The sequence below is a fragment of the Pseudorca crassidens genome, chromosome X (genome assembly GCF_039906515.1).
Source record: "Pseudorca crassidens isolate mPseCra1 chromosome X, mPseCra1.hap1, whole genome shotgun sequence".
Taxonomy (NCBI): Eukaryota; Metazoa; Chordata; class Mammalia; order Artiodactyla; family Delphinidae; genus Pseudorca; species Pseudorca crassidens.
Window position 1 is genome coordinate 13,053,224 of NC_090317.1, and position 17,161 is coordinate 13,070,384.

The window sequence follows — 17,161 nt, forward strand, 5'->3', positions numbered from 1 at the left end:
GGGCTACTCTTTGTTGCGGTGCGCGGGCTTCTCATTGTGGTGGCTTCTACTGCTGCAGAGCACAGACTCTAGGCGTGGGCTTCAGTAGTTGTGGCATGTGGGCTCAGTAGTTGTGGCTCACGGATTCTAGAGCATAGGCTCAGTAGTTGTGGCACACGGGCTTAGTTGCTCCACGGCACGTGGGATCATCCCGGACCAGACCAGGGCTTGAACCCGTGTCCCCTGTATTGCCAGGCAGATTCTTAACCTCTGCGCCTGGTGGAGACCTTTGAATTTCTTCAACTTGCTGATGGCCGTGATAGAGATGCTGATATAACAGCTTCAAATTTTTTTTTCTTTCTTTTCTTAGTATTAGACGAGGAAGTGACTCTTCCTTCTCATCATTCCCCTCCTGCTAGATCCCTGAATTGCTGATCAACCAATTGATCCCAGAAGCAATTTGCTCCCCTCCTTCCCAAGCATGAACTGATGAATCCGGTGCCCTAGTGGGTGTTCTGCCCATTTCCCATGGTGAGATTTCTGAGGGGTTGAGGTAGAAGGTGGGAAAGAGCAAGGGGGGTGATAGAGAAGAAGGGCTTCCAAGGGGCTTGCACGGAAATAGGGCAGCAGGACTGAAATGGTCAAGGAACATTTTCCCTTCCCTTTCCGAGACAGTACAAATTATATCTAGTCAAGATGGTAATAGGGACAGAAGACTGCTTCCTCTGAACTCCTGCCTGCAGGAGCCTGGGGCTTCTACTGCAGTCAGCTGATGCACCACAAGAGTTGGTATTATATACCAAGAGGTCTGACAGTTTAGACAGGAGGAAGTTAGTTTTTGCAGTTCTGTTTATGTAACTGGCCAAATGAAAATGCTGGGTGATGGTCCACTTTTCATAGCCAGTGACAACAGCTTTCTACAACACCTGGGTTTCTTTTGGAAGCTGTGAAGAGGCACTGAAAAGAACAAAAATAATTTCTTCTTATCTAAAAAAAACACCTCACAAAGGAAAGAAATTCTAAAGGATGGGTGTGTGAGAGTAACTCTAACTCAGGTTGAATTTGGATATGGAAATAAATTACCTTGCACAAATTTCATGTTTTGCTGAGCATATTTATGTGGAATTGCAGTTTTATAGTCAAGCAAATTAATCTGGACCCAAGAGTATAGGTGTTGTGATGAAATAAATTAGGAGGACAGAGAGATGGTGAAATTACAATAACAAATGAAAATATGACCAACAATACTGCTATATCTTGGGAGATCCTAAAAGCCTTGCTTTTAAGCTGGGCAACGTGGCAACGGCATGTGAGAAAATACACAATGATGTGTGAGAGAATACTGAAAAACAATTTCCAGTTCTCTAAATTTTTTTTTTTTTTTGATGGTATGCGGGCTTCTCACTGTTGTGGCCTCTTCCATTGCGGAGCACAGGCTCCGGACGCACAGGCCCAGGCCATGGCTCACGGGCCCAGCCGCTCCGCGGCATGCGGGATCCTCCCGGACCGGGGCACGAACCCGTGTCCCCTGCATCAGCAGGCGGACGCTCAACCACTGCGCCACCAGGGAAGCCCAATTTTTTTTTTTTTTTAAGTTGATCTGTTTGAATCTATAAGCTAAGTACATTTTTTCCATTCATTTAACAAAATTGAATATGGAAAGATATTATTATTTATTAGTAAGCACTTGCATCCCCAAATGTCTAAACTCATTTTCTATTACCAATTTTATTGATAAGGATGTATTTTATTGATAAGGATTCTAGACTTATACCTAGAACAAATGGCAATACGCTCTTCCACCCCCAAATTCCAGTCAGTGTCTAGAATAGTGCCTGCCACATAGTAGGTGTTCAACAATTAGTGAATTAAATTACGTTAGTCGTTCTGCTCAATAAAAGGAAAGCCAGAAAATATACTTTTTCTATTTGAAAATAAATCTTTGAAAGAGTAGAGAGCAAAACCTTAGATCCATTTTGCCAATAAAATAAAATATCCTAATATCTGACTAACAGACATCTAACATAAATCTTAAAAATCACTAGATACAGCCTTAAGTGTGAGTAAACACAAGGAACCATCATAGGGAAAGAACTGGAAACGCACGGTTTTACTTCTTGGCAATTAGGACAGTTTGGGAACATACCTTAAGTCTCCTGCGTTTGCACTTCGGTGAGGATGGGTACTCGTGGCTCACACTATCAAGTGCAAACTTCTAGGGCGTTTCTGAAGATCCTTTTGGGTTTGAGTTCCTCCGGGCCGTGCCCGCCCACACATGCTGGGCGTCTGCCAAGACGGTGTGTTCTTTTTCTTAGATTGTCCGGCACTTCCTCACCGACCTCTCCCTCCACCCTGGATTTTGCCCACTGCGCTCCTTCTAAAGCCTTCTCATATTGTAAGGTCCAGTTTAACCTCCAGCGCTTTCGAGAACGCTTCCCAGACCCCCTTTTCAGATTTACTAGCGCTCTCAGCACTTGGCACCTCTAGTCTAGCAGCCATTACTTCTAACCTGTTGTTTTGGCACGTGGTTAGCCCTGACCAGAGCGCGACACCTCCCCCCACTCTGGGGAGGTCTTTTAAGAAGTCGCCGTGTCCAGCCCTTAACACAGCCTGGTGCAAAGAAAATGCCCAGGAAAGGTCTGTTGAAATGAATCTAAACCCCAGAGGGGAAAAGGAGAAGCGCTTGCGCCCAGCAGTAAAGGCCCTTCACGACCCAAGGGTAGGCCCGCGGTGTAGCTGGCCCCTGTCCCCAGCGGCACACTGGCAGGAGAAGGTGACACGGTAGTGGCTCGTGGAGATGCCCCTGAACTTCCTTTACTTATTTCTTCTTTACTTTTTCAGAGGAATCTGAACGTTCTGCTCCAACAGCCTCGGGGCACGCCGTAAAGGGCGGTGCAAACCGGGCGACTTGGGTTGGGACGGCCAGTCTCGTGGCAATTCTAGCCTCGGCTTTCATATGTAATGTTTAAAGTTTCGCAAATTCCAGTTCTAAACTAGGAGCCGAGGGTGGAGAGCGTTTCCCGGTGCACAATTTTTCGCGTCCTAGGGAAGGCTCCGGGCATTCGGGGCTTTGCCTCACGTATCCTTTTCACATTTCCCACCGCAGGGAATCTACCGAGCGCTCCTGGCCTCCACTTCCAGCCCGAGCTGAGAACCGCGGTTCGGTCCAGCGGTCTCAGCCGCTTCCTCCTTCAACCCTCTGGGCAAATCCCGTGCGGGCGTGTGGGGGAGCTCCCAGCCCGCAGTACTAGGAGGAATAGGGGCGCGGCGGGACTACAACTCCCAGGCTGCTCTGGGAGAAGCGAGGGGGTGGGGACGAGAGGGAGGAGTTTGGGGAAGGGGGGTTGTCAGGGAAATCCCGCCCCGCTGCACAGCAGCAACGACACAAAGCCTGACTTTACAACCTAATAGAGAAAGTGGAAGTGAGACGGTTTAGGTGGGGAGACAGGACGAGAGAAAGAACCAGAGGAGGGAAAGCCGCGTAGGTGGGAGCGGAGCGAAGCAAGGGTAGTGGGGAGACCCGCGCCTTTCCAGATGAGGAGGGGGCGGCTTTCATAACTAATCCCCCCGCCCGCGCCCCGCCCCGCTCCGCCCCGCCCGCGCTGGGGTCTCTACAGCGCCCTGCCGGTCCCGGCTCCTCGCGCAGACCCCGGCTCCGCCCCGCCGGGAAGCGGGGAGCCCGGCTGTCTGGCGGGTTTGGGGCGGGCCGGCAGGCTGCACCGTGGCTCCCCAGCCCGAGTGCGAGACGAAAGCGCCGGGCGGGCGACGCGGCTGCCGCGGACTGAGGAGGGGCTGCGAGCGAAGCGGCGCGGCGGACGAGTTAGGGCCGGGGCAGGGCAGGCTGTGGCTCCCGCCCAAGCCAGGGGAGTAGTTTCGGGCTGAGGCGAGGTGAGGCGCGGGGCGCCTCGGGAGGGTCCCCGGTGGCCGCGAGCGGGGCGGAAGCACGCGGGCTGGCCGCAGGGAGGGCGGGCTGTGGCTCCGCGCCGGGGAAGAGTGCAGACGGCGGGGTGCCGAACCTGGCGCTGGTGGAGAGATCGGGGCGGCCCCCCTCCCTGCAGGAGGAGCCTAGCGCTCCTCCGCCATCCCTTCCCTGCGCGCTCGGCTCGCTTTCTCCGCGGGCTGCTGCGGGAGCGGCGGGGCGGCGGAGCTGGGGGAACGGCGGGGCCGCCGTCCCCGGGACGGGCGGGGCGGGGGCGGGCGGTGAGTGAGGCGGGCGGGGGCCGCGGGTGCGAGGGCGCCTGGGGGCGGGGGGAGTGAGAAGAGCCGCTGAGGGCGGGCGGGTGGCGGGGCAGCCAGCCTCGCCGTCCGTTTCGCGCCGCCGGCCCACGCCGCAGTGTGTGTTGTGGACGGCACCTTCTCAGACAGCCCAGTAGAGCCCAGCTCGGCGCCCGGCAGCCTTCGACGCGATGTTCCGCCGGAGCTTTAACCGTTTTGTAAGTACACTCCCTGCGGCTCCACGCGTGCCGGTTTGCTTGCTCGCCGGCCCCTTCGTCCGGTCCCTCAGAACAATTTTCTGAAGGGATGACTCCATCTCTGGGAGACACCACCACCACCCGTTTTTACATTTTAACTGAAACACGCTGCCCAGGCGGCCAGGGTGGGAAGGCAGGTAGGGCTCTCGGAGCAGCCCCCCACCCCGCCCCCGACCCCGGACAATTTGTCCGGAGCTTCCCGGGGCTGTTACAGACCCTACCTCGGACGGGGGGCCACCCTCGGGCTGGATGGGGAGGGACCCGTGGAGGGACCGACCCAGGGGCCCCTCGGTTTGCCAATTAGTCGAAGATGGCGTTTTATTATCTGGGAGGTTGCTTTCTTTTGTTTCCTTTGCCACGAGCACATGGAGGTAAACCTAGACCTGTCACCGTGGCCCAAAAAGGACCTGGGGGCTGAAGGGTGAGAGGCTGGGGCCGGCCTCAGCCTTGCCCGGGGCTCGGCCGGCTGCTGACCCGAGGCCGGGCAAACTTTGGAGACCCAGCCTAAGCCTCTCACCTTGAGGGTATAATAAAAGCGAGGGTGATCGTCAGGGTGGGTCGGGTGGAGGTGGAGACGCGAGGAGGCTGCGCCGCCGCTGCCGAGCGCCGGGTCGGAAGCCTCGCCGAGCCCCTAACACCCCAGACATTGACCCAGGGGAGAAGGAAGGGAGCTGCGGCTGGACTCCTCCGTCCACGTTGACCCCCTCCCACAACCCCAGAAAAGGGAATTTCATTGCCGAGGGAGTTTGGCACCGGGACAAGCGATTTCTGGCTACTGACTTTTTTGAGTAATCTGTTTACTCCTGGAGGGTACCTTAAGAATGGAGTAAAACCGGGACCATTTACTTCTATGCTGCTATTTGTAGCAAGTTCCTTAATTGCAAGATGAGGTGGCGGGAATAGGATTTTATTTCTGCCAATGATGTGAAAGAAAGGGTTCGTATGTAAATTTTCATTTTTTTGTCCTTAGGAAAAATGGTTGAGCTCTGTGAGCGCCCACCCCCCCCCCTTCCAATGTCTGTTTGAGAACTTGTCGGTTTGGCTCTTTTCCTGCGATTATTCCAAATCGAAGCGTTGCTAGCATTTTTCATGCGTCGGATGAATTTACTCTCATGTTTTTCTGCGCTTGAAACTTTCCCAAATGTACCCTGGCTAAATGAAATAATTGTACATCCCATTTTAGAATGTTATTATCACAATAGTGCTATGTTAATGTTTTTCTAAATGTTTACCTCACCCAGAAGCCGTGTCTTATGAAATTGGAGCAGGTTTACCTGTGGCACAGAGCAGTAGAGGTTGTGCATATCAGGATTTTGAAATCCGTAGGAATTGGATTGTACTGGATGCTTTGCTAAAGCAAGTGACTGAAATTGGTTTCTCACATTTAGCCTGAGAAGGTAAAAGAGCATTGTACTTCATAGTTCTATTTCACATAGATTCTTGTGATCCTGGAGTGTTGTTTGGGGGTGACAAAAAGGGAAAGGTGACAAAGAGGACTAATTGTAATATTTGGGAAAAGAATAATCTTTTCAATGGCTCTCTTATACTGGAAAACAACTGGCCTCTGGTTCATAATAAATTCATTAGCTCAAAATTGAGATCATTTGAAACCAAACAACCCAAGTATCAGTCTAAAAGCCCCCTTTGCTTTTCTTTTGCTTAGCGTGATCTGCGTTTTATGAGTCTAGTAATGAAGCAGTGCTGGCCCAGGAAGCTAGGGCATGCAGCAGAATTTGCAGCAGTTGTTGAGGTGCCAGCCTGCAGGTTTGAGGCTAGTACTTTGCATCCCCGTCCAAGATCTCTGCAGAGAATCACTTACGCTCACACTGAAAAGAGCTTTGACCTCATTGTTTCGGCTGGAATGCCCAGCTGCTCACATTTTCCTGCGCAGCCAGGACTGTGGTTAAGTCTCCAGCATTTGTACCAGTGCAGTAAATTGAAAGCTTCTCAGGAGTTGTATCTGATCCCTAGGCCTAGGCCAAGGAATTAATCTGCAAACCCTTGGACTGAATGTGAAACATGCTATCAAATACTCATTGCTAAAGAATGACTTCAAAAAAAATTTTTGGTCGTGGGGGGCGGCAAATTGTAGCTCCCCTAATCAGTGAGCCAAACACTGTCCTCATCTTTAGCCTGGTAGAGATTGAGGGGCACTCCCATTTACATCACTAGAAGGATACAGTTAAAGATTTAGGTTGGCCTTGGCCTTGCACAGCAATGTACATGTAGTCTAAGTTGTGTGCTTTTATATTTCAGAGATGGGGCTGTGAATTCCTTTCAGAATTGTGTGTTTGTGTGTGTGTGTACCTGTATGTATGTGAAATTGACTTTGAATGTGATGTAAATTACAGTGGTGTTGCTTATAATTCTTGGTCACTGAAAACTAGATATTAAGTGTTAGGACAGGGCTTTACGTTTTAAGCCTGACATGGGGAGTAGTATCAACTTCTATGGCTCAGTAGTGTTTGCTGAATCGTCTAAAAAATGCCAATTATTTCCCCAGGTTCTGCAGTTTCAAGCTAAACGAAGTAGTGATTCATTGTATTTTTTAAAGACATGGCCTTGACGTCTTTGCCATTAAAAATTGTCTTCTTTCCTTTCTGATGAATTAGGACTTTCCTTTTGACAGTTTTGAGGTAGAAAGAAATTGGTGGATTTGGTGTAGGATTTTCGGATTTAGGTATGTAGGGGGTGTCTTAAAAGATTTAAGAGTTGGATGTCTACAAGTACAATAAAAGCACCGCCTGTTCCCAGTCAACATCTCCATTCTCCATAAATACAATAAATAAATAATAGTTGTTTTGTCTATACAATTTGTTTCCTTTAAAAGCATGTGGGGTTTTTTTTAGAATTTTTTTTTTTTTTTTTGGCTGCGTTGGGTTTTCATTGCTGCGTGTGGGCTTTCTCTAGTTGCGGCGAGCAGGGGCTATCTTCGTTGTGATGCGCGGGCTTCTCATTGCGGTGGCTTCTCTTGTTGCGGAGCACGGGCTCTAGGCGCACCGGCCTCAGTAGTTGTAGCTTGCGGGCTCTAGAGCACAGACTCAGTAGTTGTGGCGAACGGGCTGGGCTTAGTTGCTCTGCGGCACGTGGGATCTTCCTGGACCAGGGCTCAAACCCGTGTCCCCTGCATTGGCAGGCGGATTCTTGACCACTGCGCCACCAGGGAAGTCCCTAAAAGCATGTTTAATTGGAAGTCTGGGCTAGTTGAGACTTAAGGGTCAGGGACTTTTATGTTATTTTGTCTTTTACCCTTCATAACATTCCTAGTGATTACAATAGCATTTTCACATGGGTTTAAAGGTTTAATGAGAGTCTAAACAATGAGAATTCCCCCCATTTAACTTAGTAAATTATTTCATGCTAATGATTCAAAATAAAACATTCCTCGATAAAGTAGATCAGGGGGCTTGGCCAAGTGGATGCGGTCTAATTAGCTTGTCAGAGAGTGATATTAAACGGATATGAATTTCTAGATCATTGACATACAGAAGCTTAAGTTTTGAGTTGAAATACTGGAAAAAAATTATATCTCAGATTCTAGAAGCTCTTAAACTGCTTTGGTTCCATAAATCATGCAGCATATAGTAATGATATCACATAGAAAATTTTATATCTGTCAAAAGAGGCCCAGGACTGGAAAGAAATTAGACTGCATAAGGTATAATGAAAATTCAAAATAAGACCAAAAATATTCAAAATAGGTAGCCAGTTTACTACTTTGAGTCTGATCTCGGGTGGCCTCGGCCTACAGCGGCTTGAAGCAGGATTTAGGTTCCCCTGCCAGAGACTGAAGTCAGGTCACGGCAGTGAGAGCGCTGAATCCTAGCCACTAGACCACCAGGGCTAGTGGCCAGTGACAAGGACCTGGCCCGTCGGCTTTGTAGAAATGAATTCCCAAAAAGAGACGGAAAGTAGTAAAACAAGTGTTTATTAGGAGGAAAGAGGGCTCAGAGAGAGTCGTGCCCTCGTGGTAGTTTGAATCACTTATATGGGGTGTTTCTTCCAGGTTTCCCTTGGCCAATCATCCTCCTTTGCCTGATTCTTTTTTTTTTTTTAAATGAATTTAATTAATTTATTTATTTAGCCACACCGCATGGCATGTGGGATCTTAGTTCCCCAACCAGGGATCAAACCTGTGCCTCCTGCAGTGGAAGCGTGAGTCTAAACCACTTGACCGCCAGGGAAGTCCCATGACTTTGCCTGGTTCTGAGTCCGTATTTGGTTTATCTCAGGGTCCGCCAATGTGTGTGCATGCATCTCTTAGCCAAGATGGATCCCAGCACAGAGGCCTATGGGTGGGTTGACATCACCTAGTGTGCGGTGGCGCCTCCTCCCTTTTGACCTCCAAGGAGCCTTTCTGTGTAGTCAGGAAGGTCTTCTTAATCCGGAGAATGAGGAATGTGTAGTCTCTTTATCTTTTCTCTGGGCAGGGCTCAGCTCCTCTCTGTTCTCGCTATTCTCTTTGTCTGGGAGTATCTGTCCACAGGGGACAAACTCCAGCTGCTCAGTCTGGGGCCCATCTCTCTCCTGCCTCAAGTCCAAGGCAAGGCCAGTCTAGTGAAGCAATATATGAAGGCAATTAATAAAATTCAGGTAATTTTTTTTTTTAGGAGCAAGGTTTTTTGTTTTTTCCTTGAATTATCATTATCAGGGTAATTAGACTTTTTTTCTCTGTTTCACCTTACTGAAATCCTTGGCCTGACTTTGCTGAGCATGGAAAATATTGATGAGTTTATTTTATTGTGTTTAGAAATTTATCTAAATGTATGTATTGCAATATTTTTGCATTTACACAAGCATTACAAATGGCCTGTGTGCATCTTGGCTCCTACCAGGTAGTTCATACGTGGCTGGGTTTAACAGGTGAATTTGTCCCTACTAAAAGCAACCTTTTATTATCATATTATATTGTAATTTCCTTTTAACTTATGTGGTACCTTACATTAGTCTTCCTCCACTGGGAGAGAACCAACCCCTAATGCCCTAGAGAATCCATTGTTTGTAATACTCATCTCCTCTGCGTGCATCTTGAGATGAGGAATTATAGTTGAGAAAGACTGCCCTAGACTGTGAAAGCTGCTGGGGGCAAGGACAGTTGGCACGGTGCCTGGTGCATAGTAGGTGTTTGATAAATATTTGAATGAACAATTTTTATATGTTTCACATAAATAATAGCTTCCAGTTATAGACAGTGATATTTATAGTAAATTCTTCCTTATGAAGAACGATTAAAGAATGAGGAGTTCGGGCTTCCCCGGTGGCGCAGAGGTTGAGGGTCCGCCTGCCGATGCGGGGGACACGGGTTCGTGCCCCGGTCCGGGAAGATCCCACGTGCCGCGGAGCGGCTGGGCCCATGAGCCATGGCCACTGAGCCCGCACATCCGGAGCCTGTGCTCCTCAACGGGAGAGGCCACAACAGTGAGAGGCCCGCGTACCGCAAAAAAAAAAAAAAAAAAAAAAGAAGAGAAAAGAATGATGAGTTCTAGTTAATTGGGTGTGATATTGTGATTTATAATAACAAATATATGTATATTTGGTCTTTGTTTCTGGCCCAGAGCTCCTAAAACCCTCTGAATTTCCAACACTGAGAGCAATAAAGGTGTCTTTTATTATGTTAATTAGGTGAATTAGAAAAGCACCTCAAGTTGGGGGCTGGTTACCAGAGGAACCAACCCTTTGATTAGAGGGTTGGAACTTTCAGTCCCACTCCCCTGATTTCTGGGGAAGGGAGAGGGCCTGGCGATTGAGTTTAATCACCAGTGGCCAATGGGTTAGTCAGTCATGCCTATGTAATGAAGCCTCCATAAAACCCCAAAAAGACAGGGTTTGGAGAGCTTCCAGGTTGGTGAACTCGTGGAGATTTTGGGGACAGTGGCACGCCTGGAGAGGGCATGGAAACTCTGCGCCCTTTTCCCATTCCTTGCCCTATGCATCTTCTCTGTTTGGCAGTTCCTTTTATAATGAACCGTTAATCTAGTAAGTAAAATGTTTCTCTGAGTTTTGTGAGCCTCTCTAGCAAAATAATCAAACCAAAGGAGGAAGTTTTGGGAACCTGATCTATAGCCAGTCGGTCAGAAGTACAGGTAACAACCTGGCCTTGAGGCTGGTGTCTGAAACCCCAGGCGGGGGTTGTTGGAACCCCCAGTTTGTAGTCAGTTGGTCAGAAATACAGGTGATCACCTGGCCTTGCTACTGGTATCTGAAGTGGCGGGGAGGGGATGGTTATGGGGGGAGTCTTGTAGGATTGAGTGCTTAACCTGGGGTAGCTGATGCTGCCTCTGGGTAGATAGTGTCAGAATTGAGGTGAATTATGGGACACCCAGCTGGTGTCTGAGAATTGCTTGTTGGTGTAGGGACCACCCCCGACATAGGAACTATGATCAGAACCTAAACATTGGGGTCTACTATATACTGATTACCAATTTTTAAAGTATTAGAATAAGTCTATCTAACGACAAAACTATACTGACCATCTCTTAGATGATTACACCATCTTATGATCTTGGAGAGCATTATTTCATTCAACAAATATTCACTGAGCATCTGTTATGTACTGGGCACTGTGGTGGGCCCTGGGACACATTGGTGAGCCAGACAAACTCCCTGTCTTCCTGAGATTAATGTCATTACATACACGGCTCAGAGGACACGGTGACTGCTCCACGCAACTTGAGTTTTTGTGAATTAGTTACTGTTGTGTACTTACTTGTCATTTGCCTTTCTACCAGAAATAAAGTGAGCAATCTCAGATGTTTTCTGGTTGTCTGGATTTCAGATGAAAAGGAATTTGTTGCATTTGACACCTTCAATATGACCTATACATGGCAAACTGCTTTTTTGCCAATAGATGTTAGTCCGATCCTGTGTAAAGTGGGAAACCTATTTAGAAATGAATCACTATTACTTGAAATAAATATTAAATAACCTGAACACAAGTTTTTTCCTTTTTTTTCCTGATCAAGCAACATAAAACTCTGAATATCTTCTAAATACCTTCTATAAGGGTTTACCGTTTGCTCCTTCTGTTTATGATTATTGTTCGTAATTCAAACCTTTAGTGGGTAATACTGAGTGCGTACAAATCAGGTAGCTTCCAGTGCTCTTAGTGAGCTTTTAGCAGAGGTGAGATTTGAGCAGGTAAAGCTGGCCATTTTCATATTGATGGAACTGTCCAAATGAGCAGCTGGGCAGTGGGTTCTGGGAGGTAAAGGATGGCCAGTGGGCCCTGGGAGAACCATAACTAACATCCCTGTGTCTGGATGATGTGCAGAGAACTAGCCCATGAGTGAATTCAAATACTGGTTTGTTGAGTGATGGAAAAAAATCATTAAGGCTGACTGCTTGTCTAACCTGGTTGATCAGTTCTCCCAAAGAGGTGAAAGCGTGGGACACAAAATAAAAACACTTTTTTTTTCCCCTCAAGGTGGTGGGGTTTCCTCTACATCTAGTGCTTTATATGGAATAATCTTTTGCATCTGGAATTCTTGAGATTGGGAGGAATTTTCAGGTTGGGAGGAGTGAGGTTCGAGGCTTCCACGAGTGAAGTAGGTGCTGTTTTCAAGTTTATTTCCGTTCACTTAACACTTACCTTCCTGGCCTGGGATAAAGGTAGATCAGTGGTGATTGTTAAACAAACATTAGCACGACTGCAGCATATGTTAACACTACCGCAGTTTAATGATGAATGAGTAATCAGCACTGCAGATATGGGCGAAGGGTGCCCTGTGCCAGCACACTGGCAGACAACCCCTCAATTACTGCCGTGTATGGAGGGATTGCTGGTTCGGCTGACTTCTTGATTATCTGAGGTTTATAGATAATGTTGGACCGTGGATATCCAGATTTGGGAGGTTAATATGTATTTGTGAAATACAGATTGTCATCAGTTTTTTGCCCCATATTTATTTAATAGAATATGGGAGGATTGGTGAAGACTACCCTGTTCAAGCAGATGCCGTGTATTTTTTTAGACTCCTCCATTATATGCTGTCTTAAAGCATTACGGTGGCTGTATTTTCCTAGTCTCTTTTTCATGTCGATATTGAAAAAATCAGCAGGTTTTTTTTGGGGGGTGGCTGCATCGGGTGTTAGTTGCAATACGCGGTTGGGCAGGGGAGCTTTGTTGCGGCATGCGTTATCTTTTGTTGCACCGCGGGCTCTTCCTTGTGGTGCGCGGGCTTCTCTCTAGTTGTGGTGTGCGGGTTTTTTCTCTCTAGTTGTGGCGCGTGGGTTCCAGAGGGCATAGGCTCTGTAGTTTGCGGCATGAGGACTCTCTTGTTGAGACGCGCAAGCTCAGTAGTTGTGGCTCGCGGGCTTAGTTGCCCCTCGGCATGTGGGATCTTAGTTCCCTGATGACCAGCGATCGAACCTGTGTCCCCTGCATTGGAAGGCAGATTCTTTACCACTGGACTACCAGGAAGGTCCCCCCAGAGGAGTTTTCTTGATAACGATTATGCCTTTAGCACAAACCCAATTCCCCAGATAACAACTGTGTCTGTGTCAAGGGTACCAACCTTGTAAGCAGAGCTTTTTAAGAATAGCAGTCACAGACTTAACTGTTGGCATAGTGATTAAGAATCCACCTGCCAGTGCGGGGGACGCGGGTTTGAGCCCTGGTCTGAGGAGATCCCACATGCTGCGGAGCTACTAATCCCGAGTGCCACAACTACTGAGCCTGTGCTCTAGAGCCCGCAAGCCACAGCTACTGAGCCCGTGTGCCACAACTACTGAACCCCGTGCACAGCAGTGAAGACCCAACACAGCCATAAATAAATAAATAAATTTATTTATTTATTTTTTAAAAAAGAATAGCAGTCAGTCTCAGACCTGCTCTGTTAACTTTTTCCTACATGTTGTTAGGAAATCCTGGTATTTTTCAGTGAATGGAAGTGACTTGTCCTCGGTCATTAAGCTAATCAAGCAGCAGAACTGAGTCTGAGACTCCCAGCAATCACCACCTTTTTTTCATTGCTGCACATACCATGCTTCTGGATTATGGGTCATTCCTTTTCATATTGTTGAATGCATTCACTATTTGTCACTTGCAGCAGAAGAGCAGCCTGCCGGTGGTAAATTGATGCACCCAGTGGGGGAGCCAGGAAGTATTGATGTTTCTGCCAGTTTAGCGTCAACACTTGCTGGTTTCCTCTCTGGAGCATCACAGAGTTCGTGGATTTTCATTTTTTCTGACTTTGGTACTTTCATCACCGCCCCCACTCCTCCTTGTTCCATCCAATAACCCATAGTCCCAACACTCACTTGCATCATTAATTCATCCCATTCTGTACATGGCTAGGTGTTAGCTCATAGGCAGCTGATTTTAAAAGTCCTTTTGGGTAACATAATTCCAAAGAGCGGGCATACTGAAGAGTATTTAGTTAAGGATGATTATATAGGAAAAGTTGCTAAAAGGAAAACAAAATTCTTGGGCTAATGAATGAATTTTATGGAAATATTTATAAATACTGTTTAACTTCAGGATTGTTCTTTGAGTTCTATGGTCATGGAAAACCCCAGAGATATCTCTCTGGTTATTCTTAAGTTTCAGCCTTTTTTTGAAAACTGTTATCAAAAAGGAAAATTAATAATTCTTTTATGTTTTTGGACAAAGAATAAATCAGGAAACCATACTGGAAGATGCAGTAATCCTGCAGATCAACGGGGAGCAGAAGCCAGGAGGGAACTGTCACAAATAAGTAACAGCTGGGTAGAGCAGATTATGTAAGTTACACCTGTTGTGTAAGCAGTTGGGGCTGTTCTTTAAGCTTCACAATTAATGTCGTTTGCAGTAATATGGATTAAGGGATCTATAATATAGTGCACAATTTACTTTGGCTTCTTTTCTGAAAACATCCATATGAATCAAAAGCTTCTTTTGAACACTCCTGCCCTGCTTGGTTGCTATAGAGGTATGTAAGGCACAGCCTTGCTCTCCAGTAGCTTGCAGTCTATTAGAGATAGAAGACCACACACAGGGCCAACCTCCTCACAAGGCAGTAGGTCATCACTGCTCTCTTCTTGAAGGCACACACAGTAAGTGCCGCAGGCATTCAGACGAGGGCACCAAATCTCTGGAAGCAGTGGGTGGAGGAGGAGGGATTTGTAGAGGAGGTAGCATGTGAACGAGGTGGTAGGGAACCCAAGGAATTGAAGTTTATGGGATTCTAGGGATCGGCAACCTCATTACAGGAGGAGGCATTTACCTGAGCAATCAAGCCGAGTTATTGCTTATGGCACTTAGAGCAGGGGAACCAGTCAATTTAGAGGACTTAGGTTCCAACTCTAAATGTAGCAGAGAGACAGAAACCTTAATCTTCAATGGCTTATGTTTGCCGTGGTGAAATTTAGACTTTTAGAAAGGGAGCAATGAAAGCAGACGTAAGGTGGCTTTCGTTTCCACAGTAATTGCTATAGGAATCTCCCAGTAGACACTCTTTTCTGAAATCCATAATTCCAGTGGTGGTGGCCCTCAATCTTCTGATTTCGGTACAGGAACTGGGATGGAATAAACATTTGGGGTAATATTTCATGACCCTGTTTCATGTAATATCATATGACTGTTTATTTAGTTGTTCTGCTTACATAATAAGTACACACTTTCAGAAACTTTTACTACATGGGGACAATGCGGTAGTTTATTATCTTGAGTACTGGTGGTCATTGTAAAAAGCCGGGGATCAGGCCTTTGTCCAGGAGCACATTCTTTATAGTAACACTACTGTTTCCCTGTCACTAAACAACATGCCTCTTAATAGACATTCAGACTTGACCTTCATTGTGCCTTACCAGAACATGAATTGCGTCTTATTCCCACATAACCAATTCATCACCACAAGCTGTTGATGCCACTTTGCTTTATCATCATGACTGCCACTCTAGTGCAAGTCATCAGCATCCCTTCTCTTTCATATTTGTTCCTCCTCCAGTCTTCTGTCTTTGAATAAATGACACCATCCTCTACCCAGTAGCTCAAGCTAGAAACCTAGCAGTCATCCTTAATAGCCCCTTTCCCTTTATCTCCTACATCTAATCTCAGCAAATCCAATAGGTTCTGTTTCTGAAAGAGCTCTCAAATCCATCCACTTCTCTGCTTTCCCTACCACCATCCAAGTCCAAGCTACCACTGTCACTTATCCGGACCATTGCAATAGATAATCTCATCTACTCCCGCATGCTCCAGTCCATCCTCCACACAGCATCAGAGGGATCTTTTACAGATTCATATCTGAAAGCCTTCAGTGACTTTCCACTACACTCTGGATAAAGACCTGACCAGTATCAGCTTGCACTCTTCCTCACTTTTTTTCTTTCACTTTTTAAAATTGAGATATAATTCACATGACAAAAAATTTGCCATTTTAAAGTTTACAGGTAAGTGGTTTTTAGTATATTCATTATGTTGTGCAACCATCACCACAGTCTAATTCCAGGATATTTGCATCACCCCAAAAAGAAACCCTGTACCTATTAGCTGTTAGTCCAATCCCTCTCCTCAGCCCCGGCAACCACCAATCTGCAGATCTGTGGATTTGCCTATTCTGGGCCTTTCATGTAAATCGACTCTATATGCAATATGTGCTCTTTTGTGATTGACTTATTTTCATTTAGCATGTTTTCAGGGTTTATCCGTGTCATAGCATGTGTTAGTACTTCATTCCTTTTTATGACTCAGTAAAAGTCTATAGGTCTTTATGCCATTTATGCCAGTACTGCGCTGTTTTGATTACCATAGTTTTGTAATCAGTTGAAGTCAGAAAGTATGAGGCCTCCAACTTTGTTCTTTTTCAAGATTGTTTTGGCTATCCAGGATCTCCTGAGATTTTTTGTGGATTTTAGGATGGATTTTTCTGTTACTGCAAAAAGTCTTCCTCACTTTTTACCTTACATTTGCCAAAGGACCTTTGTATATACCATTTCCCTTGTCTGGTAAACTTCTCTATTTTAGTCAGTTGCCTGAACTCTTACTCATCTCTCAGGGCTCGGCTTAATTATCACTTCCCCAAGGAAGCTGTCCCGTATCCTTCCCTCAGACAATGGCAGGTTCCCAGGTTCTCATAGCACTATGAACCTTTCTTTTATATTCTTTATCACAGTTGACTTTACATTGGCATATTATATTTTTTTGCTACTTACATAGTATCAAGCTTTCCCCTATGTAGTAAATTCCATGAAGGTAAGAACCATTTTTGCTTATTGCTTATCGCTAATGCTTCAGTGCCTGACATGTAGTATATGCTCAATAAATATTTGCTGACTGAATGAAATTTGATTCCTATCTGTATTTTTAATCTTATTTCCCATTTATAATCATAGAGTTTGAGAGCTTGACTGAGAGGTCAAATTGTTCAGTCTTTAGGCATCACTGTTGTGTTCAGTTAAAAAAAAAAGATCTCTACTCATATTTTAGAAATGAAGTCATTTCCTCTAGCATGCTGTGTTTTGAATACATACAATATAATATCTCTTTCATTATATTTTTAAGTATTTAATGGTCTCTGATGTACTTAATGAATAACTTTATATTTATGAGCATCACTGTTGTACACACATTTACAACATTGACTTTCTTGGAAGTTTGCTATTATACTTTAAAAGTACTCACTTCGGGAATTCCCTGGTGGTCCAATGGTTAGGACTTGACGCTTTCACTGCCAGGGCCCAGGTTCAATCCCTGGTCAGGGAACTAAGATCCCACAAGCCCTGCGCTGAGG

At 46.2% G+C, this 17,161-nt stretch overlaps 1 protein-coding gene across 1 annotated transcript in view; it reads left to right on the forward strand.

The window, feature by feature from the left end:
- The first annotated feature begins 4,237 nt into the window (after positions 1–4,237).
- ATP11C (ATPase phospholipid transporting 11C) overlaps positions 4,238–17,161 on the forward strand; it is a 176,561-nt gene continuing 163,637 nt past the window's right edge. The window contains exon 1 of the mRNA XM_067724140.1: positions 4,238–4,412. Within this exon, the coding sequence (XP_067580241.1) occupies positions 4,386–4,412 (27 nt within the window). The 5' untranslated portion in view covers positions 4,238–4,385. The remainder of the gene's footprint in view (positions 4,413–17,161) is intronic.